Genomic DNA, 22,321 nt, shown 5'->3' with positions numbered 1-22,321 from the left:
CTAACGTCCTTTAGAGAAGGAAATTTGCCGTCCTTACCTGGTCTGGCCTACATGTGATTTCAGACCCACAGCAATGTGGTCAACTCTCAACTGCCCCCTCATAGGCAATTAAGGATGGCCAATAAATTCTGGCACAGCCTGCGACGCCCATGTCCCATGAACGAATAAAAAAATTGCGGGGGAGAACTGGCTAGGGGCACGGACACCGCATCCCACCCCCACACTCCCTGACTCCCCCCACAATGTCTGCCTATTCCCCCCCCCCCCGGGGCCAGCCCAGGAGAGCCCACTCCACACACCCAACCGAGAAGGTTGTAACAGTGGCACCAAATCTTTAATGTGAACAAATATTCACAGGTTTGGGCCATAGCCCCTATAACTAAACTGTGCCCTGCATCCGTGCCAACTCAACTAGTGTCTAACTTTCTGGCCTTACGGGCCCTAATGCTATGCCTAGGTGGTTCCCCAGATCCCCAGGCTGTACAGCAGGAGTGGAGGTGGCCTGCTGTGATTCCTGCTCTCTGACCTGGGTCCCCGTTGGTGAGCATCTTCTGGGCGACCCAGCTGGATGAGTCTGGCCGCTGCTCGGGTGTCGTAGTTGGTGCGGTGCTGCCCTGTTCAGCCCACGGCCACCAGATGAGCCAGGGACAGGAGGTGGGAAGTTCGGAGTGTTCCAGGACCTCCCCTGCGGGAGTCACTGGCATGGGCCCCAACACCTCCTCCTCCATCATGGTGCCCGATGGCACCCGGGCTACTCCATGGGATTGGTGTGCGAGCGGAGCTAACCCCTGAGGCTCCCCAGCCACTTGGTGCTGCCAGTCCTGGAAGCCGCTCTGGTTTTGACCAGGTCCACACGCTCGAGGCCATGAAACACAGGGAAGTGTCACATCAGCTAGTGACTGCGCCATCTCTCTCTCTGGGATTGGGCAACCTCCCTCTACGTCTGTCCTACATCGGCCCGGGCCTGGGCAATGCCGCTGACGTTCCCAGACATGGCCTGCTGTACTGGACCACATTCAGTAGCACCTCTGCGTGTCCACGTGGCTCTGACACATGGTTGCCTATGAGACTGCAAACCTGCCCTGGGCCTCAGCCAGCGCCCACATAGTATTCCCCAGGCCTCAGACATTGATTCATGGCCAAAACCATCAGCTTCAATGTCTCCACCGTGACGCCACAGTGTGGTGTTGGCCTGGGTGGCAAGCATTGTCGACACCACCTCCTGCTCCTGCACACAGCTGGACTCCTCCAATTGCATTTGCAGGTACTGGATGCTTGCTGACAACCCCTCATGTAGTCCCTGGCTCTGGGACTGTATCTCCACAATCGATGGACTGTCTGTTTCAGAAGTCCAAAACCCGTCTGGACGGCAGCTAGTCACTGGGGTCGGCCTACTCTACGACCGTCCGCACCCTCTGGCGTTCCTACCTCCTGCTGTACCGGGTCAGCTGTACGGTGCACACCAGAGAGACCCAGGGGCCTCTTCACTAAAGTGCCCACAGAGTGTCTGTGGGATGGTGGAGGGTGTTGGAGATAGCTGTAACGGAAAATCACTGTCATCCTCCGAACCGAGCTCTGGGGTCTCCTGAGTCTCGGGTGGAGGGCTGGTGTCCGAGCTGCTCTCAGCTGCTCGACTAACAGGGGGGGGGGGGCTCTGGCTGTGGTAATGGCTGGGGGCGGGGGACGCCAGATGGACACACCCCATGACAAGCAGCCTGTAAGACACAAGACAAGAAGCATGATTAGACCACAGGCTGAGAATAATGGGGGTGAGCGTGTCGGTGCAGGTGATGATGTGGTGAGGGTAGGGGTGGTGAATGGTAAGGGTGATGTGGGTGTGGTGTTGGGCTGGTGTGGGAATGAGGTGATGTGATGGTGGGGGTCAGGGTGGTGTGGGGATGGGGGTGAGGTGGTATGGTGTTGAGGGTGGTGTGGGGTGAGGGTGATGTGGGGGTCAGGGTGGGGGTAATGTTGTTATCTTTTAATGGCTATAAATATAGCGATTAATAATATGCTTTCAGAGTCGCCAGGTATCTCTCAACTGAATACTGATCAAAGAGCCAATACACCAGTTAGTTAGTTCAAAGTCAATGATACTTTTTTTACACACAGTATGATTTACTGGTGCACAATAACACTTCAGGCTAAACTACGTCTATCACTAACACCTATACTTAACTTCGGGTGCCCACTTAAGTCAGAGGAACAGTGGCCATTGTTCGGATCTGAGGCTGTTGGGTTCGAAGAGATAGAAGGAGTACAGCTATGGTCGTCCATCTGGTAGCGAGCGTTGAACTTGAACTTACTTGCTTCTGGTGGTGCAGGTGGAGGGGTCTCTCCAGTTGAGAGCCGTTTCCAAGAGAGCGAACACATGGCGGGGGTTCCTTCTTATACCCGGGGGGGGGGGGGGGGGGGGGGGGGGCTTTGCACGCTTTCAGGTGAGCCTTAAACTTGGTCCCAATTAATTGGGACCACCTCCATCAATCTGAGCCAATAAAGGGGCGGGTGCCCTGATGGCTGGGCGTGTCCTAAGTGGCCGTTGGCCTTGCTTTGTTTGTATATTGTTGCTGAGGTCGTGGCGCCGGAATGTCTGGGACGGAATCGGCTACCTGAGCACTAGTCTTTTGTTCATCGGAGATGGGCCATCAATGTGCAAATCGGCCAAGAGTTTCGGTTCTGTCTGCAGTCTGTCTTCTAAATACACATTCAGGCTCTCTGCCTGCTTGTTACTTTGCATTGTCCATTTTTCACTGTATGCTCTGCGAGTGTCCATTTTATATGCTGAAAGTGGCCATCCCAGATGGCTACAGTGGAGGGAGGTGTGGGTTTGGGTGTGGGTGGTGTGGGGGTGAGGGGGGTGTGGGGGTGAGGTGATGTGGGCGTGGTGTTGGGCTAGTGTGGAAGTGCGGGTGGTGTGGGGGTGAGGTGGTGTGGAGATGAGGGTGGTATGGTGAAGGTGGGGTGAGGGTGGTGTGGGGTGAGGGTGGAGGTGTGAGGGTGAATGTGGTGTGAGGGTGAGAGGTGTGGGGTGAGTATGGTGTGGTGATGGTGCTGGGGGGGGGGGTTAGCACACGTGTCATGGGGAACTGCAACTAAGCGGGGTCTCCCTTTCCTCAGGACCGCTGACCACGTCCAGCGCCCTCGGCTTAGCCCACAGTGTTGGGCCGTAGGTCCAGCGGGCTCCCTCCGGTCTTTTCCCGCTACTGCCGATTATGTGCAGCCTTCTCCCAGTAGGGATGGGGATGGAGGACAGAAAATGAGTGTTAGACAGTCCGACACATGCAGCCCAGGCGGTGAGTAGCTGGTGGCTTCAGTGGCCAAGGCACCTGGCCATAGCGGCCGGTATGGATACTGACACTGGTGCAGGGTGGGGGTTCACTCTCCCTCTGGGGAGAGAAGGGGAGGGTTACAGGTGCGTGAGACGGGAGTTGGTGCCAGGGGCACAGTGCTGCCTACTCACCTTGGTTGCCCTGAGTAGCTGTGCAGTTTCTTACGGCACTGCTGGCCAGTCTGGATGACATTGCCACGCCACTGGTCACCTCTGAAACCTGCGCCCAGGCACGCCAAACAGCGGCGACTGGTTCCATCCTTCCAGGGCTGGGGTCCAGGATCATCCTCCTCTCCTCCACATAATTCAAGAGGGTTTCGAGCTCTGTGTCCGTGAACCTTGGTTCCACTCTCCTTACCTTTTTGGCTGGGATGGTGTGTGTGGGGAGTGAAGTGTGTATATGTGGCTGCAGCTTGTCAGTCTCCTGAGTGTCAACCACGAAACCGGCAAATCTGGTGCCATTTCTCATTGGTATCGATTGTGTTCCACGTGGTGCTGGGCAAGTCCCTTAACAGTTGCCGGAATTGGTTCAGGTGCGGCACCAGTTTTGCTGTTGTGTAAGTCCACGAATTCTGCATCGGCATCAACACTTAGTCACAGAAATGGAGAATCCTGCCCATGATTTCTTTTACTGTGTACATAATAGAGAATAAGAGTAAATCCCCCATTACTAGATTCACATTTTGGTTTGGACTTTTAATATGAAACTCTTGTGCTGATTTTTTCTTCTCTTATTTAATAGAATATGGCAGCCCTTCCTCCTATTTTGGTGGGGACTCACTGGATGACAATGGATACCCCAGTGAAGGTAATTGGATGCACACAGGATAGATTGCATAAATCATATTGAAATGAGAGGTATAGAGGGCAGGATTTCACTTTTAGGATCAGGATTCAAACACAGGGTCAAAAAGACGTCCAGGCCCTACACTGTGATGGGAGCACTCATTCGGCAATGTTTATCCATCAATTGGCCAATTACTGCTTCACCATCTCATTAACGATGTCTTCCAACACAGAAGGAGTTACAACCTGCCAATTTAGATAAGGGCGAGAGAGGCATCTTTTTATGAAGCTCTGGTCAGGGAGACGAAAAGTGCGTGAAGAACCTCGAAGCCTGCCTGGCCCACTGGTTTGGCCCCCAGGAGGCCACTTTGCTCCTGACACTGCAAGGAGGCCCACAGAGCAATTGGAAAATTCCAATCAGCTTCTGCTAATTAGTCTGCATTGGCCTTCAATTTACCTTAATTAGCTAAAGTAAATCTAAGGATTGAAAGTATTTTAGAAACCATAAAAGGACCACGTAAAATGTTGATAAAGGGAAAAAAAAGCTGAGAGTAAACCAGCCAGGAATATGAAAACAGATTGCATGAGCCTTTACAAGTATCGAAAAACAGGAAGGGTAGCGAAAGTAAACATTGGTCCCTTGAGAGGAAATTATCATTATTACGAGAATCAATGGTGACATGAGGAAAAACATTAAGCAGTCAGTGGTTAGGATCTGGAATGCACTGCATGGTGGAGCAAGGGGAATTGGAGCACTGGTATCAATACTGGGGAAAGTTGGGCCAGTACAATTGGGACACATGAACTTATTGGGATGAGCGTTCTTGTGAATTGCAAAACGAGGGAAGCAGAGAGAGCTTTAAACTAAACAAAGGGGTTGATGGACCTTGCTTGGATAGATGCAGTGGCGTGCAGGGCTCACTCGTGCCTGACACTGTGTAGCCCCTCACACCCTCTGGGGGACTCCTGGAATCTAGGACATCATAATTGAAGGTTCTTTTGTTTTTCTGCCTCCGTAGATAGTTCAGGCAGTGTCCTATCCCCCCCCCCCCCCCCCCCCCCCCCCCAACACCCTGACTGCTCTCCTTCCTTTCTTTTCTGTTGGTACAGGGGTGAGGGCATTTGGTCTCTCCAGCGCAAAGTTTAGTGCTTGTACCAATTGTATTTTATAGAAATGTGTTGTGAACTGTTTTAATAATCAGAGTATCCACCACCCCTTCATACATTTGTACTGAGGGGAGGGTACCCTGTTTCTCCAACACAAAATTAGTGTTTGTATCGTTTGGCCTTATGTATATATTTTTTTACTGTTTTAATAAAAAGATATGGGTAGATGTAGCAAATTAAGGGGTAAAGTCAAGGCAGGAGACATTAAAAGCAATGTGGAAAATGAGAGTAATGAAACAACAGGAAGGGACAGAGATAAAAATCTAAGAATACACAATAGTCAAGATGTTGCAAAGATAACTGAGAGACAAAACTAAAGGTTTTGTATCCGACTGCATGTAGCATTTATAACAAAGTAAATGTATCAATTGCAGACATGGAAGTAAATGGACTGGATTCTCCTGCCTCGCTCGCTGTAAGAACTCCACGGGTGAGCTGCGTACAATGGAGAACTCCATTGACATCGGCCGGGATTCTCCTGCCGCCGGGTGAACGTGGCCGGAGAATCCTACCCAATAAATATGGTGTGACAGCCATTAAGAGATGTGGCTGGAGGATGGCGAGGGTTGTGTCCTGCATATTTAGGAGTAAAAGACGTTCAAGAGGAATAGGAAGCTAGATAAAGGATGGATGGTAGCATTGTTGATGAAGGATGGCATTGGTGCAATAGTTAGAGATGACCTTGGCTCAGGAGATCAGAACATAGAATCGGTTTGGGTGGAGATGAGGAATATGTGTGAACGATAACCACAAGCTACGATAAAATATACAGGAAAAAATATTTGGTGCTTGTGAAAAAGAGACACAAATTATCACGGATAACTTTAATCTTCAAAGGTTAGAGGCCATGGGATCCAAGGCAAGTTGGTAAATTGGAATGAAAATTGGCTTGTTAATAGGAGGCAAAGGGTGATGATGGTGGAGGATTGCTTTAGTGTTTGGAAGCCTGTGACTACCAGTGTAGCACAGGGATTGGTGCTAGTAGGATATACTGCATTATATACATTAACAACTTGGGTGTGAATGTAGAAGATATGATTAGAAGTTTGCAGATGACACAAAAAATTGTAGTGTTGTTGATGGTGCAGAGGATAGTCTTAAGCTACAGACTGATATTGATCAGCTGGTAAGTTAGGCAGAGCAATGGCAGATCACATTTAATCCTAGTAAGTGTGAAGTGATGCATTTTGGGAGGTCCAATAAGAGTAGGATATACAATGAACAGTAGGTCCCTAGGAAGTATTGAGGAACAAAGGAACCTTGGTGTACAAGTCTGTGGATCCCTGAAGGTGGCAGCACAGGTAAATAGGGTGGTGAAGAAGGCATATGGAATGCTTACCTTCATTAGCTATAGAATATAGGAGCAGGGAAACCTTGGTCCAAGATTTATAAAACACTGGTTAGGCCACAGATGGAATATTGTGTACAATTCTGCATGTCACACCATCGAAAGTTCATGATTGCACTGGAGGGGTGTAGAGGAGAATCAACAGTATGTTGCTTGGGATGGAAAATTTTAGCTATGAGAAGAGACTGGATAGGTTAGGATTGCTTTACCTCGAGCAGAGGAGGATAAGGGGAGAAACATAGAAAATAGGTGCAGGAGGTCTTTTAACTTTCTGCCGAGCTCCCTGAACTCCTGCTGCAGGACCTCATCCCACTTCCTGCCTATGTCGATAGCACCAATATGTACCACGCCCTCTGCCTGTTTTCCCTCCCCCTTCAGGATGCCCACTACCCATTCTGAGGCATCCTGGACCCTGGCACCAGGAAGGCAACATACCATCTTGGAGTCTCTTTCACATCCACAGAAGCACCTATGTGTGCCCCTGACGAAAGAGTTCCCTATAACTATTGCTTTTCTGCACTTTGACCCTCCCTGCTGAACATCAGAGCCAGTCGTGGTGCCACTGTTCTGGCTGCTGCTGTTTTCCCCTGATAGGCTATTCCCCCCAACAGTATCCAAAGCGGTATACCTGTTCGAGAGGGGGACAACCACAGGGGATTCCTGCACTGACTGCCTGCCCCTTCTGGTGGTCACCCATTTCGCTGCCTGCACCTTGAGTGTGCCCACATTTATATAACTGCTATCTATGACGCTTTCCGCCACCTGCATGCTCCTAAATACATCCAATTGCTGTTCCAACCGAACCATGCGGTCTGTGAGGAGCTCCAGTTGGGTGCACTTTCTGCAGATGAAGCCATCCAGGACGCTGGAAGCCTTCCGGACCTGCCACATCTCACAGTCAGAGTGCTGCACCCCTCGGACTGACATTGCATTAATTCATTAATAAATTAAATAAAAAATAAATTAATAAAATTAAATAAATCAATCAATAAAAGTTACTGTTAACTATATGTTTCCTAGCACTAGATTTCTACTATAAATGTAAATGCTAAATACAGTACTCTGTGGTCTCTGGCTTAGATACCGCTCTAAATTATGATTAAGTAATTAATTAATTATGTTTAATTAGTAACAGTGTTCAGTTTTTAAATTTAGTGCAGCTTCCCTACCAGCCAATCAGGTCAGGTCACAGCTTTCCTGTGATGTCACTTTTCAGCCCTCCCCCCACCGCCTGGAATGCGGCAGAATATCTCTCACTTACCTGTTCCCAAGCTGCTCCCCGGCTCTCTCTCCCGCTCCCAGAGTAAGAGAGAGAAGAGTATCATGGCAGGACCTAACTGCGTCTGACAGGGGAACACGTTGAGCTCTTCACGGAGCAGTTCGCCTGCATTGGACCCCACCTGACACTCAGCTCTCACATCGAACCATAGAATTCCTACAGTGCAGAAGAAGGCCATTCGGCCCATTGGGCTGTTTAGCACAGGGCTAAATCGCTGGCTTTGAAAGCAGACCAAGGCAGGCCAGCAGCACGGTTCGATTCCTGTAACAGCCTCCCCGAACAGGCGCCGGAATGTGGCGACTAGGGGCTTTTCACAGTAACTTCATTTGAAGCCTACTTGTGACAATAAGCGATTTTCATTTCAAATATGGAAATATTACTTTCCAGGGGCTGGTTTAGCTCACTGGTCTAAAACCGCTGACTTTTAAAGCAGACCAAGCAGGCCAGCAGCATGGTTCAATTCCTGTACCAGCCTCCCCGAACAGGCGCCGGAATGTGGCGACTAGGGGCTTTTCACAGTAACTTCATTGAAACCTACTCGTGACAATAAGTGATTTTCATTTTTCATGTTCATTTCATTGAGTCTGCACCTACCCTTTGAAAGAGCACTGTCATCCCCATAGAGCATGGCATCCCAGCATGCTAAGGTGCCTGTGTGGCAGTGCCCTGGTGCAGGGGTGCAGTGGGAGTGCCAGGCTGGTAGTGCCAAGGTGCCGGGTCTCAATTTGCCTGTGCCAGGGATCGGGCCGAGGGATACCCTGCTCTTAGGAGGTGGGGTGAGGGATGCTCGATGACTCATTAGAGGTAAGTTGGGGCAGTGGAAGTGTTCAGAGGCCATGGTGTCCGAGGGGTGTCAAGAGTTTGGGGCGGCATTTAAAAATGGTGTCCAAATCTCTTCCTGCACTAACGAGAGTCCTGTTTGATAGCAGGGTCGTTCTCGGTGCTGCAGGTGAGAGAAAGACCCCGCGACAAGCCCTCAAAATGGGACTCTGATTCTTGAACGTTAAATTGTGCCCATTGGTCCACCATGTCTATGCCAACCATCAAATATCAGTTTTTATCAATCCCATTTACCAGCACTTGGTCCATCGCCGACTATGCCTTGGCGATTTAAGTGCTCGTTCAGGTGCTTCTTAAATGTTGCAAGAGTACCTTCCCCCACCACCCTCTCAGGTAGCACATTTTATATTTCCATCACCCTCTGGGTGAAACAATGTTTCCTCAGGTCCCCTCTAAACCTCTTACTCCTCACCTTAAACCTACGCTCTCTGGTCTTAAACACCTCTGCCATGGGGAAAAGATTATGATCGACCCTATCGAGGCCCCTCATAATTTTGTATACCTCTATCAGATCTCCAGGTGGCCGTGTGTGCTGAGAGGAGGATGCAAACTGGCTGCAGGGTGACTTGTACAGGCTGGTTGAGTGGACAAATACTTGGGAAATGCAATATAATGTGGATAATTGTGAGGTTATCCACTATGGTGGCAAAAACAGGAAGGCAGATTGTTATCTGAATGGTGGCAGTTTAGGAAAAGGGGAGATAGAACAAGACCTGGGTGTCATGGTGGAACCGTTGCTGAAGATTGACATGCAGGTACAGCAGGCGGTGAGGAAAGTTCATGGCATATTCACCTTCGTTATGAGAGGAATTGAATATAGGAGTAAGGATGGCTTGCTGCAGGGGCTGCTTTAGCTCACAAGGCTAAATCGCTGGCTTTTAAAGCAGACCAAGCAGGCCAGCAGCACGGTTCGATTCCCATACCAGCCTCCCCGGACAGGTGCTGGAATGTGGCGACTAGGGGCTTTTCACAGTAACTTCATTGAAGCCTACTCATGACAATAAGCGATTTTCATTTCAGCTATACAAGACCTTGGTGAAGCCACAGCTTGAGTACTGTGTGCAGATTTGGTCTCCTATTTTTAGGAAGAATATGCCTCTAATAATAGGGTTGTAATCTCAGGATTACCCCCTGTGCCACGTGCCAGTGAGGCTAGAAATAGGAAGATAGAGCAGCTAAACAGCTGGTATAGGAGGGGCGGTTTCAGTTATCTGGATTACTGGGAGCTTTTCCGGGGCCAGTGTGGCCTGTATAAGAAAGACGGGTTGCATCTAAACTGGAGAGGCATAGATATCCTGGCTGCGAGGTTTGCTAGTGTCACACGGGAGGATTTAAACTAGTATGGAAGGGGGTTGGGCACCGGAGCAATAGGTCAGAAGGTGGAAAAATTGAGGGAGAACTAGGGAATAGGGCCAGTATGGCTCTGAGGAAGAGCAGACAGGGAGAGATTGCTGAAAACAGCGGGACTGGTGGCCTGAAGTGCATATATTTTCATGCAAGAAGTATAACAGGTAAGGCAGATGAACTTAGAGCTTGGATTCATACTTGGGACTATGATGTTGTTGTCATTACAGAGACCTGTTTGAGGAAAGGACAGGATTGGCAGCTAAACATTCCAGGATTTAGATGTTTCAGGTGGGATAGAGGGGGAGGTGAAAAGGGGTGGAGGAGTTGCGATACTGGTTAGGGAGAATATCACAGCTGTACTCCGGGAGGACACCTCAGAGGGCAGCGATGCGATATGGGAGAGATGTTGGGGGTTTACTACAGGTCTCCCAACAGTCAACAGGAGATAGAGGAGCAGATAGGTGGACAGATTTTGGAAAGGAGTAAAAGCAGTTGTCATGGGAGACTTTAAGGCCAGTGAGGCTTACATCAGTGGTAGGGAAATTACTGGAGAGAATTCTTCGAGACAGGATCTACTCCCATTTGGAAGCAAGTGGACGTATTAGCGACAACAAGCACAGTTTTGTGAAGGGGAGGTTGTGTCTCACTAACTTGATAGAGTTTTTCGAGGAGGTCACAAAGATGATTGATGCAGGTAGGGCAGTGGATGTTGTCTAAATGGACTTCAGTAAGGCCTTTGACAAGGTCCCTCGTGGCAGACTGGTACAAAAGGTGAAGTCATACGGGATCAGAGGTGAGCTGGAAAGATGGATACAGAACTGGCTAGGTTATAGAAGGCAGAGAGTAGCAATGGAAGGGTGCTTTTCTGATTGGAGGGCTGTGACTAGTGGTGTTCAGCAGGGATCAGTGCTGGGACCTTTGCTGTTCGTAGTATACATAAATGATTTGGAGGAAAATGTAACTGGTCTGATTAGTAAGTTTGCGGATGACACAAAGGTTGGTGGAATTGCGGATAGCGATAGAACATAGAACATAGAACAGAACAGTACAGCACAGAACAGGCCCTTCAGCCCTCGATGTTGTGCCAAGCATTGTCCGAAACCAAGATCAAGCTATCCCACTCCCTGTCATTCTGGTGTGCTCCATGTGCCTATCCAATAACCGCTTGAAAGTTCCTAAAGTGTCCGACTCCACTATCACAGCAGGCAGTCCATTCCACACCCTAACCACTCTCTGAGTAAAGAACCTATCTCGGACATCCCTCCTATATCTCCCACCCTGAACCTTATAGTTATGCCCCCTTGTAACAGCTACATCCACCCGAGGAAATAGTCTCTGAATGTCCACTCTATCTATTCCCCTCATCATCTTATAAACCTCTGTTAAGCTGCCTCTCATCCTCCTCCGCTCCAAAGAGAAAAGCCCTAGCTCCCTCAATCTTTCCTGCAAACCAGGCAGCATCCTGGTAAATCTCCTTTGCACCCTTTCCAATGCTTCCACATCCTTCCTATAGTGAGGTGACCAGAACTGCACACAGTAATCCAAATGTGGTCTCACCAGGGTCATGTACAGTTGCAGCATAACCCCGCAGCTCTTAAACTCAAGCCCCATGTTAATAAACGCTAACACACTAGAGGCCTTCTTCACGGCTCTATCCACTTGAGTGGCAACCTTCAGAGATCTGTGGACATGAACCCCAAGATCTCTCTGTTCCTCCACATTCCTCAGAACCCTGCCATTGACCCTGTAATCTGCATTCAAATTTTTTCAACCAAAATGAATCACTTCGCACTAATCAGGGTTAAACTCCATCTGCCATTTTTCAGCCCAGCTCTGCATCCTATCTATGTCTCGTTGCAGCCTACAACAGCCCTCCACATTATCCACTACTCCACCAATCTTGGTGTCATCTGCAAATTTACTGACCCACCCTTCAGCCCCCACCTCTAAGTCATTGATAAAAATCACAAATAGCAGAGGACCCAGCACTGATCCCTGTTGTACACCGCTGGTAACTGGTCTCCAGTTTGAAAATTTTCCATCCACCACCATCGTCTGTCTTCTATGTGATAGCCAGTTACTTATCCAATTGGCCAAATTTCCCTCTATTCCATACCTCCTTACTTTCTTCATGAGCCGACCATGGGGAACCTTATCAAATGCCTTACTAAAATCCATGTATACAACATCAACTGCTCTACCTTCATCGACACACTTAGTTACCTCCTCAAAGAATTCAACCAAATTTGTGAGGCAAGACTTACCCTTCACGAATCCGTGTTGACTATCCCAGATTAAGCTGCATCCTTCCAAATGGTCACAAATCCTATCCTTCAGGATCTTTTCCATTAACTTACCGACCACCGAAGTAAGACTAACCGGCCTATAATTACCAGGGTCATTCCTATTCCCTTTCTTGAACAGAGGAACAACATTCGCCACTCTCCAGTCCTCTGGCACTATCCGCGTGGACAGTGAGGACCCAAAGATCAAAGCCAAAGGCTCTGTAATCTCATCCCTTGCCTCCCAAAGAATCCTTGGATATATCCCATCTGGCCCAGGGGACTTGTCGACCCTAAGGTTTTTCAAAATTGCTAATACATCCTTCCTCCTCCAGCCTACCCGCTTGTATCACACTCTCATCCTCAAAAACATGGCCCCTCTCCTTGGTGAACACTGAAGAAAAGTATTCATTCAACACCTCCTATTTCTCCTGACTCCATGCACAAGTTCCCACTACTGTCCTTGACCGGTTCTCACCTCACCCTGGTCATTCTTTTATTTCTAACATAAGAGTAAAAAGCCTTGGGGTTTTCCTTGATCAGACCCGCTAAGGACTTCTCATGCCCCCTCCTAGCTCTCCTAAGCCCTTTTTTTTAGCTCATTCCTTGCTACCTTGTAACCCTCAAGCGACCTAACTGAACCTTGTTTTCTCATCCTTACATACGTTTCTTTTTTCCTCTTGACAAGACATTCAACCTCTTTTGTGAACCATGGTTCCCTCACACGGCCATTTCCTCCCTGCCTGACAGGGACATACCTGTCAAGGACATGCAGTATTTGTTCCTTGAACAAGCTCCACTTTTCATTTGTGCCTTTCCCTGAAGTTTCTGTTAATCCGGACAAATGTGAGGTTTTGCATTTTGGAAGGTCTAATACAGGTATGGAATATGCAGTGAATGGTAGAACCCTCAAGAGTATTGATAGTCAGAGAGATCTCGGTGTACAGGTCCAAAGGTCACTGAAAGGGCCAACACAAGTGGAGAAAGTAGTCAAGAAGGCAAACGGCATGCCTGCCTTCATTGGCCGGGGCATTGAGTATAAAATTTGGCAAGTCATGTTACAGCTGTATAGAACCTTAGTTAGGCCACACTTGGAGTATAGTGTTCAATTCTGGTCGCCACACTACCAGAAGGATGTGGAGGCTTTAGACAGGGTGCAGAAGAGATTTACCAGGATGTTGCCTGGTATGGAGAGCATTAGCTATGAGGAGCGGTTGAATAAACTCGGTTTGTTCTCACTGGAACGGCGGAGGTTGAGGGGCGACCTGATAAAGGTCTACAAAATTATGACGGCCATAGGCAGAATGGATAGAGAGAGGCTTTTCCCCAGGGTAGAGGGGTCAATTACTAGGGGGCATAGATTAAGGTGCGAGGGGCAAGGTTTAGAGGAGATTTATGAGGCAAGTTTTTTACACAAAGGGTAGTGGGTGCCTGGAACTTGCTGCCGGAGGAGGTGGACAATAGTGACATTTAAGCGGCATCTTGACAAATACATGAATAGGATGGGAATAGAGGGATAGGGACCCAGGAAGTGTAGAAAATTTTAGTTTAGACGGGCAGCACAGTTAGCGCAGGCTTGGAGGGCCTGCCTCAACCGGGACCTTGGATTCATGTTTCATTACATTCATCCCCCACCATCTGGCCTGGGCTTGCGAAAGCTTACCAACTGTCCTAGCTTGAGATAATTCACACCTCTTCAACTTGTGATTATCCCTCTCTCTAGTTGCTCCATCTGGACCTGTAAAGACTTAATTACCTGCAAAGACTTGCATTCAAACTATCGTCTTGCATCATTGACTTTGTCTCTATATATGTTTCTGGAACCCACCTCTTCATTCACCTGAGGAAGGAGCAGTGCTTCGAAAACTAGTGTTTGAAACAAACCTGTTGGACTTTAACCTGGTGTTGTAAGACTTCTTACTGTGCTCATCCCAGTCCAATGGCGTCATCTCCACATCAATCAAGTGAACCGCCTCTGAACTACCTCCAATACCACTACATCTTTCCTCAAATAAGGGGACCAAAACTGTGTGGTCTCATCAATGCCTTGTATAGTTGCAGCAACACTTCCTTACCTTTACACTCAATTCCTTTAGCTATAAATGTCAATATTCCAGTTGCTTTCTTTATTACCCGTTGTACCTGCATTGCTAGTTTTCAGTGACCCATGCACAAGGACACCCAGATCCCTCTGCATCGGAGCACCCCAAAGCCTCTCCCCATTTAGATAATAAGTTGCCTTTCCATTTTTTCAACCAAAATGCATGGCCTCACACTTGTCCACGTTAAACTCCATCTGCTATATTTTTGCCCACTCTCTTAACCTATCTATATCCATTTGTGAGGTTCTTATTTCCTCATTTCAACTTACTGTCCCACCTATTTTTATGTCATCTGCGAATTTGGCGATAGAACTTTCTATCCCTGTATCCAAGTCATTAATATAGATTGTAAATAGCTGGGGTACAAGGGCCAAACCTGTGGCACCCAGATAGCATCTTGCCATCCAGAAAGAGACCTATTTATTCCGACTCTCTGTCTCCTGTTCGTCAGCCAGTCTTCTATCGAAGTCAATAAGTTACCCCTAATCCCATGGGATCTCACCTTGTGAATTAACGTTCTATGCGGCACCTTATCAGACGCCTTCCGGAAGTCCAGATATACTACATCTGCAGAATCTCCATTATAGGCAGCACGGTAGCATGGTGGTTAGCATAAATGCTTCACAGCTCCAGGGTCCCAGGTTCGATTCCCGGCTGGGTCACTGTCTGTGCGGAGTCTGCACGTCCTCCCCGTGTGTGCGTGGGTTTCCACCGGGTGCTCCGGTTTCCTCCCACAGTCCAAAGATGTGCGGGTTAGGTGGATTGGCCATGCTAAATTGCCCGTAGTGTCCTAATAAGTAAGGTTAAGGGGGGTGTTGTTGGGTTACGGGTATAGGGTGGATACGTGGGTTTGAGTAGGGTGATCATTGCTCGGCACAACATCGAGGGCCGAAGGGCCTGTTCTGTGCTGTACTGTTCTATGTTCTATACACTTTGCTTGTTACATCTTCGAAGAACACTAGTGAATTAGTCAGACATGATTTACCCTTCATAAAACCATGCTGACTCTGATGGATAGCACTTTAGCTTTCCAAATGTCCTGATATTACTTCCTTGATTATTGATTCTGACAATTTTCCAACAACTGATGTTAAACTAAATTGTGAGTAATTTCCCACATTTTGCCTCCCTCCCTTTTTGAATAAGGGAGTTACGTGGATTTTTCAATCCACCTTTCTCGTGTCCTAGATATTTGAAATATTATTACCAATGCATCCACTATCTCCACTGCCACTTCCTTTAACACCCTAGGATGTAGTCCATCAGGCGCGGGGGATTTGTCTGCCCTCAATCCCAATAGTTTGTTGAGTACTGTTTCCCAAATGCTGATTGTTCCTAGTTCCACCCTATCTATTATCTCTGAATTGTCCGTTCCTATAGGAATGGTACTAGTGTCCTCCACTGTGAAAACCGCGGCAAAGTAGTGATTTAGCATCTCTGCCATTTTTGTGTTCCCCACTATAGACTCACTGGATTTATCTTCCGAGGGACCAACAGTCACCTGAGCAACTCTCTTCCCTTTTTGTGTACCTATAGAAGCTTTTGCTATCTTTTTTGATATTCTAAACATTATATGAACATTGAAATCTTGTCCTTTCTTTAATGAGCAGCTGGAATGAGTGCAGATTCGCTCGATTCGTCACAGTCTTCATTTCGTAAGTACAATCATAGATAATATTAAGTTGAAAGGTATTGAGATTTGTTTCAGGAAAAAAAGACATTGGATCGGTTGTAGAAGGAGGAGCAATGTCCTACGTTTTGGAGTTTGGATACAAGCTTGGCTGGGATTATGGTGTTGAAGGCGGAGCTGTAGTCAATGAATAGGAGTCTGATGTAGGAGTCCTTGTTGTCGAGATGCTCGAGGGATGAGTGTAGGACCAGGGAGTTGGTGTCTGCTGTGGACTGAAGTATGGAGTTGATGTGTCTCGTGACTAACCTCTCGAAGCATTTCATAATGATAGGTGTCAGGGCCAACGGACCGCCGTCGTTGAAGCCTGGATCTTTTTTGGCACTGGTTTGATGGTCATCTTCTTGAAGCAGAACTTTGGAATGGAATAGAGAGACGTTGAAGATGTCAGCAAACACACCCACCAGTTGGTCCACGCAGGATCTGAGTGCACGACCAGAGACTACGACAGGACTTGTTGCTTTCTGAGGGTTCACTTTCAAGAAGGCCGATCCGACTTTGGAAACTGTGATGGTGGGTATGGGTGTGTCCAAGGCTGTTGGGGCAGTTGATAATGGTTTGTTGCCTTACTACTCAAAACCAGCATAGAATGCATTGAGTTCATCGGGGAGAGGTGCTCTGTTGCCAGAGATTCTACTTGGCTTTGCTTTCTAGCCTGTCATATTGTTTGAGCTTTGCCACAACCGACAAATGTCTGTGTCGTTAGTCTGGGACTCTAGCTTATTGTGGTATTGTCTTTTGCTGTCCTTAATGGCTTTGCAGAGGTCGTACCTTGATATCTTGTATCGGTCAGGGTCACCTGTCTTGAGCTCCTCAGACCTGGACTTCAGTGGGAGTGAATCTCCCGCTTTAACCATGGTTTCCGGTTGGTGAAAGCAGGTGCTACCTTCTTTGGCATTTACTGATGAAGTGTGTGACAGTCGTGGCAATATCGTCTAGGCCGGCCGCTGAGTTCTTGAATATGGACCAGCGCACTGACTCCAAGCAGTCATGTAGGAACTCTTCCATTGCCATTGCACGACCTTCTTAACTGGATTCTCCCGCTTAAGTCTCTGCTTATATGCCAGGAGAAGGCAAGGAGGGTGAAATATGAGTATGGGGAGAAAGTGAGCCACGGAATTAGTGTGACTACTGCCTGCGTCATTGTCTCCGGCAACTCCCCCTTCTCCAGTGCTTCATTAAATGCCCCCAACAGATGTGGTGCCAGGTCCGTTGCAAATTCCTTATAGAAATCCGCCGGGAACCCATCCGGCCCAGGGACCTTCTCCCAACTTCATAACCCTGATACTACCCTCAGCCCCACGGGCTCCTCCAACGCCTGCCTCTTTGCTTCCTCCACCTGGGGAAATTCCAGCTTGTCCAGAAACCATTTTAGAGTGGAAGGGATGTTGGTGCTAACTCTGCTGTGCGAGAATCATGAGTTTGAGCCGGGAGGGATGGATAGTGTATACATGAGGTGGAGGGAAGTGGGGCCGAGGGCGAGTGAGTTCAGGCATCTGCAGGTTAGGGATTTTGTGCGAAAGGTCTGGAGGGGGTTCCCTAAGTTGCCGGGTACATCTTGCTGGAGCGAATGCTGCTCCCGGAATTGAAAGGGGAGGGTGGTGAAGATCAAGGAGAAATGGGAAGTGGAGTTGGGAGGGGAGATCAACTGGGGAGTATGGATTGAGGCACTGCATAGGGTAAATGGGACCTCCTCATGTGCAAGATTGAGCCTGATACAGTTTAAGGTGGTGCACAGGGTGCATATAACTCAGGTGATAATGAGTGGGTTCTTTCAGGGGGTAGCAGATGAGTGTGAAAGGTGTGGGCAGGGGCCAGCGAATCATGCGCACATGTTTTGGGGTTGCGGAAAATTGGGAGTGTTCACGGTCTTAGCCAGGGTAGGTGGACCCGGACTCTTTGGTGGCAATATTTGGGATTTCAGAGAAACTGGAGGTCATGGAGAGGAGGAAGGCCGATGTTGTGGCCTTCACCTCTCTGATTGCACGGCGGCGAATTTTGCTGGAGTGGCGGTCGGCATCACCACCGGGGGTAGCGGCTTGGTTGGATGATCTGTACGACTTCCTGCGATTAGAAAAGATGGAAGTATGAGTTAAGGGGCTCTTCAGGGGAGTTTGAGGAAAGGTGGGGGATGTTTGTGACCGTGTTTGAGGGGCTGTTTGTTGTGGGGGAGGGGGTGAAAACAACGAAAAATCTGTAGAGACAGTATAGTTGATTGTTGGGAAGCATGTTTTAAAACTAAATGCCAGGAGAAGGAGCACCGTCTTCTGGTCCTAATTTCTGAAGTGTGGTCGAGGGATGGATCGGTATGCACCCTTGATTTTTGTGCAGCAGGTCGAGAATGTTGGCACCCCTGGTGGGACAGATGTGTTGGTGGAACTTTGGCAGCACACTGTTGGGGTTGGCCTGGTTGAATTCCATGGCCATAATGAACAAGGCCTCTAGGTATTCTATTTCACGGTTGTTTACAGCGGTGTGCAATTCAGCAAGTGCCTTCTTCACATCCGCCTGATATTGAAAATAGTGAGTAATGGGTTTAGACACTGTCAACATTATGAAGCACAGTTATTGTCAATGATTAACTAAATGTATTGAACAGTTACATTGATGTGAAATATGAACATTGAAACCTTTTCCTTTCTTTAATGAGCAGCTGGAATGAGTGCAGATTCGCTCGAAGTGTCACAGTCGCCATGTCGTAAGTATAATCATAGATAATAATAATCTTTATTAGTGTCACAAGTAGATTTACATTAACACTGATGTGGAGATGCCAGCATTGCACTGGGGCGAGCACAGTAAGAAGTTTTACAACACCAGGTTAAAGTCCAACAGGTTTGTTTCGGACCAAGGAGGAAGGAGCAGTGCTCCGAAAGCTAGTGTTTTTGAACAAACCTGTTGGACTTTAACCTGGTGTTGTAAAACTTCTTACTGTACATTAACACTGTAATGAAGTTACTGTGAAAATCCCCCAGTTGCCACACTCCGGCACAGAGGGAGAATTCAGAATGTCCAATTCACCTAACATCACGTCTTTCAGGACTTGTGGGAGGAAACTGGAGCACCCGGAGGAAACCCACGCAGACACGGGGAGAATGTGCAGACTCCGCACAGACAGTGACCCAAGCCGGGGATCGAACCTGGGACCCAGGAGCTGTGAAGCAGCTGGGCTAACCACTGTGCTGCTGTGCCGCCCTAATCTTAAATTGAAATGCATTGAAATACGTTTCAGGAAAAAAGCCAAAGCCAGAGGAGAGGTTTAGCACACTGAACTAAATCACTGGCTTTGAAAGCAGACCAAGGCAGGCCAGCAGCACGGTTCAATTCCGGTACCAGCCTCCCCGAACAGGCGCTGGAATGTGGCGACTGGGGGCTTTTCACAGTAACTTCATTTGAAGCCTACTTGTGACAATAAGTGATTTTCATTTCATTTCATTTCAAGAGAGAGACAGGATCGGGTAAAAGGTGGGGGATGTTTGTGACTGTGTTTGAGGGGCTGTTTGTCATGGGGAGGGGGTGAAAACAGCGAAAAATCTGTAGAGACAGTATAGTTGATTGTTGGGAAGCATGTTTCACGGAGTGTTTGTTCGCTGTGACCTGTTTTGATACCTGTTTGTAATAAAATATGTTTTAAAACTAAATGCCAGGAGAAGGAGCACCGTCTTCTGGTCCTAATTTCTGAAGTGTGATCGAGGGATAGATCGGTACGCACCCTTGATTTTTGTGCAGCAGGTCGAGAATGTTGGCACCCCTGGTGGGACAGATGTGTTGGTGGAACTTTGGCAGCACACTGTTGGGGTTGGCCTGGTTGAATTCCATGGCCATAATGAACAAGGCCTCTAGGTATTCTATTTCACTGTTGATTACAGTGGTGTGCAATTCAGCAAGTGCCTTCTTCACATCCGCCTGATATTGAAAATAGTGAGTAATGGGTTTAGACACTGTCAACATTATGAAGCACAGTTATTGTCAATGATTAACTAAATGTATTGAACAGTTACATTGATGTGAAATATGAACATTGAAACCTTTTCCTTTCTTTAATGAGCAGCTGGAATGAGTGCAGATTCGCTCGAAGTGTCACAGTCGCCATGTCGTAAGTATAATCATAGATAATAATAATCTTTATTAGTGTCACAAGTAGATTTACATTAACACTGATGTGGAGATGCCAGCATTGCACTGGGGCGAGCACAGTAAGAAGTTTTACAACACCAGGTTAAAGTCCAACAGGTTTGTTTCAAACACTAGCTTTCGGAGCACTGCTCCTTCCTCCTTGGTCCGAGGAAGGAGCAGTGCTCCGAAAGCTAGTGTTTTTGAACAAACCTGTTGGACTTTAACCTGGTGTTGTGAGACTTCTTACTGTACATTAACACTGTAATGAAGTTACCGTGAAAATCCCCCAGTTGCCACACTCCGGCACAGAGGGAGAATTCAGAATGTCCAATTCACCTAACATCACGTCTTTCAGGACTTGTGGGAGGAAACTGGAGCACCCGGAGGAAACCCACGCAGACACGGGGAGAACGTGCAGACTCCGCACAGACAGTGACCCAAGCCGGGGATCGAACCTGGGACCCAGGAGCTGTGAAGCAGCTGGGCTAACCACTGTGCTGCTGTGCCGCCCTAATCTTAAATTGAAATGCATTGAAATATATTTCAGGAAAAAAGCCAAAGCCAGAGGAGAGGTTTAGCACACTGAACTAAATCACTGGCTTTGAAAGCAGACCAAGGCAGGCCAGCAGCACGGTTCAATTCCGGTACCAGCCTCCCCGAACAGGCGCTGGAATGTGGCGACTGGGGGCTTTTCACAGTAACTTCATTTGAAGCCTACTTGTGACAATAAGCGATTTTCATTTCATTTCATTTCAAGAGAGAGACTGGATTGGGTAAATAGTGAGAAACGGGGGCGGGATTCCCTCATCCCAGGCCGGTCCGGAAAATCGCAGGGCCGGCCGCGAATCGCGCGCTGCCGTTCCGATGCTGGTCCGCCGATTCTTCAGAGAGCGGGGAATCGGCGACATTGGCGCCAGCGCAACGCCGGTCGGGGGCCACTGTACGCGGCTCCCCTCGCAATTCTCCGCCCAGGATGGGCCGAGCGGCCACACAAAAAACCCGAGTCCCACTGGCGCCGTCCACATGTGGTCTTACCCGGCGGGACGTCGGCGTGCATGCATCCGGGGCCGGCCTGGTGGGGGTGAGAGGGGTTTGACCCCGTGGGGCTCCTCCCCTGTGACCTGGCCGGTGATCGGGGCCGATCGATTGGTGGGCCGGCCACTCGGTCTGGGGTCCTCTTTTGTTCTGCGCTGGCCCCTGTAGCCCTACGCCGTGTTGCGTTGGGGCCGGTGCAGAGAAGGGAACTACTGCTCATGCGCGCGGCCCCACTGCGCATGGCAGACCCGTGGTGCCCATCTGACGCCGGCATCGGCAGCTGGAGCAGCGAGGGTCGCTCCAGTGCCATGCTGGCCCCCGCCCCCTGTAAGGGTCCGAATCGCTGCTCCTGAGGTCATGTTGATGCCGTCGTGAAAAGCGACGTCATTTATAACTGCCTAAACACTTAGCCTCAGGATCAGAGAATCACGCCCCTGATTCTTTTCAAGAGAGCAATACTACCTAAAGATCACAGATTAAAAACAATTGATGGAGGGATTAACACTGATGTGAGGAAAAAACTGCACCCAGAGACTGGTTGGAGTCTGGAATGAACTTCCAGAAAGGGTGCTTGAGGCTGCTTTGTTTGAGGTATTCAAAAAGGAAATGAAATGACAATCGCTTATTGTCACAAGTAGGCTTCAAATGAAGTTACTGTGAAAAGCCCCTAGTTGCCACATTCCGGCCCCTGTTTGGGGAGGCTGGTACGGGAATTGAACTTGCGCTGCTGGCCTGCCTTGGTCTGCTTTAAAAGCCAGCGATTTAGCCCTCTGCTTATCCAGCTCAGAATTGGATTGTTGTCTGAAAATAAAAAGTCTGCAATGTTATGGGGGTAAAGCAGGGTAGTAAGACTGGGTAGAATGTTCTTTCAAGAGCCACTGCAGACTTGATGGGTTGAATGACGCCCTTCTGCACTGGAACGATTCTGTGAAGAATTTTGTGAACGAGAGGTTGGATGAAATGCTGGAAGAAATGCAGGACAAGACAGAGCGAGAACTCAGTGG

General features: G+C 48.5%; 1 protein-coding gene across 5 annotated transcripts in view; it reads left to right on the top strand.

Annotated features, from left to right (window-relative positions):
* LOC119966630 overlaps positions 1 to 22,321 on the top strand; it is a 360,402-nt gene that overhangs the window by 268,405 nt on the left and 69,676 nt on the right. For 4 of the 5 annotated variants that reach the window (XM_038798649.1, XM_038798647.1, XM_038798646.1 and 1 more), the window contains 4 exons: positions 4,071 to 4,136; positions 16,090 to 16,134; positions 18,820 to 18,864; positions 20,218 to 20,262. In XM_038798649.1, coding sequence (XP_038654577.1) covers positions 4,071 to 4,136; positions 16,090 to 16,134; positions 18,820 to 18,864; positions 20,218 to 20,262 — 201 coding nt within the window. The remainder of the gene's footprint in view (positions 1 to 4,070; positions 4,137 to 16,089; positions 16,135 to 18,819; positions 18,865 to 20,217; positions 20,263 to 22,321) is intronic. The other variant, XM_038798645.1, reaches the window with a different exon arrangement.

Source organism: Scyliorhinus canicula, chromosome 5 (genome assembly GCF_902713615.1).
Source record: "Scyliorhinus canicula chromosome 5, sScyCan1.1, whole genome shotgun sequence".
Taxonomy (NCBI): domain Eukaryota; kingdom Metazoa; phylum Chordata; class Chondrichthyes; order Carcharhiniformes; family Scyliorhinidae; genus Scyliorhinus; species Scyliorhinus canicula.
The sequence above is the reverse complement of the archived record's forward strand: the minus strand, read 5'-3'. Positions and strand labels throughout refer to the sequence as shown.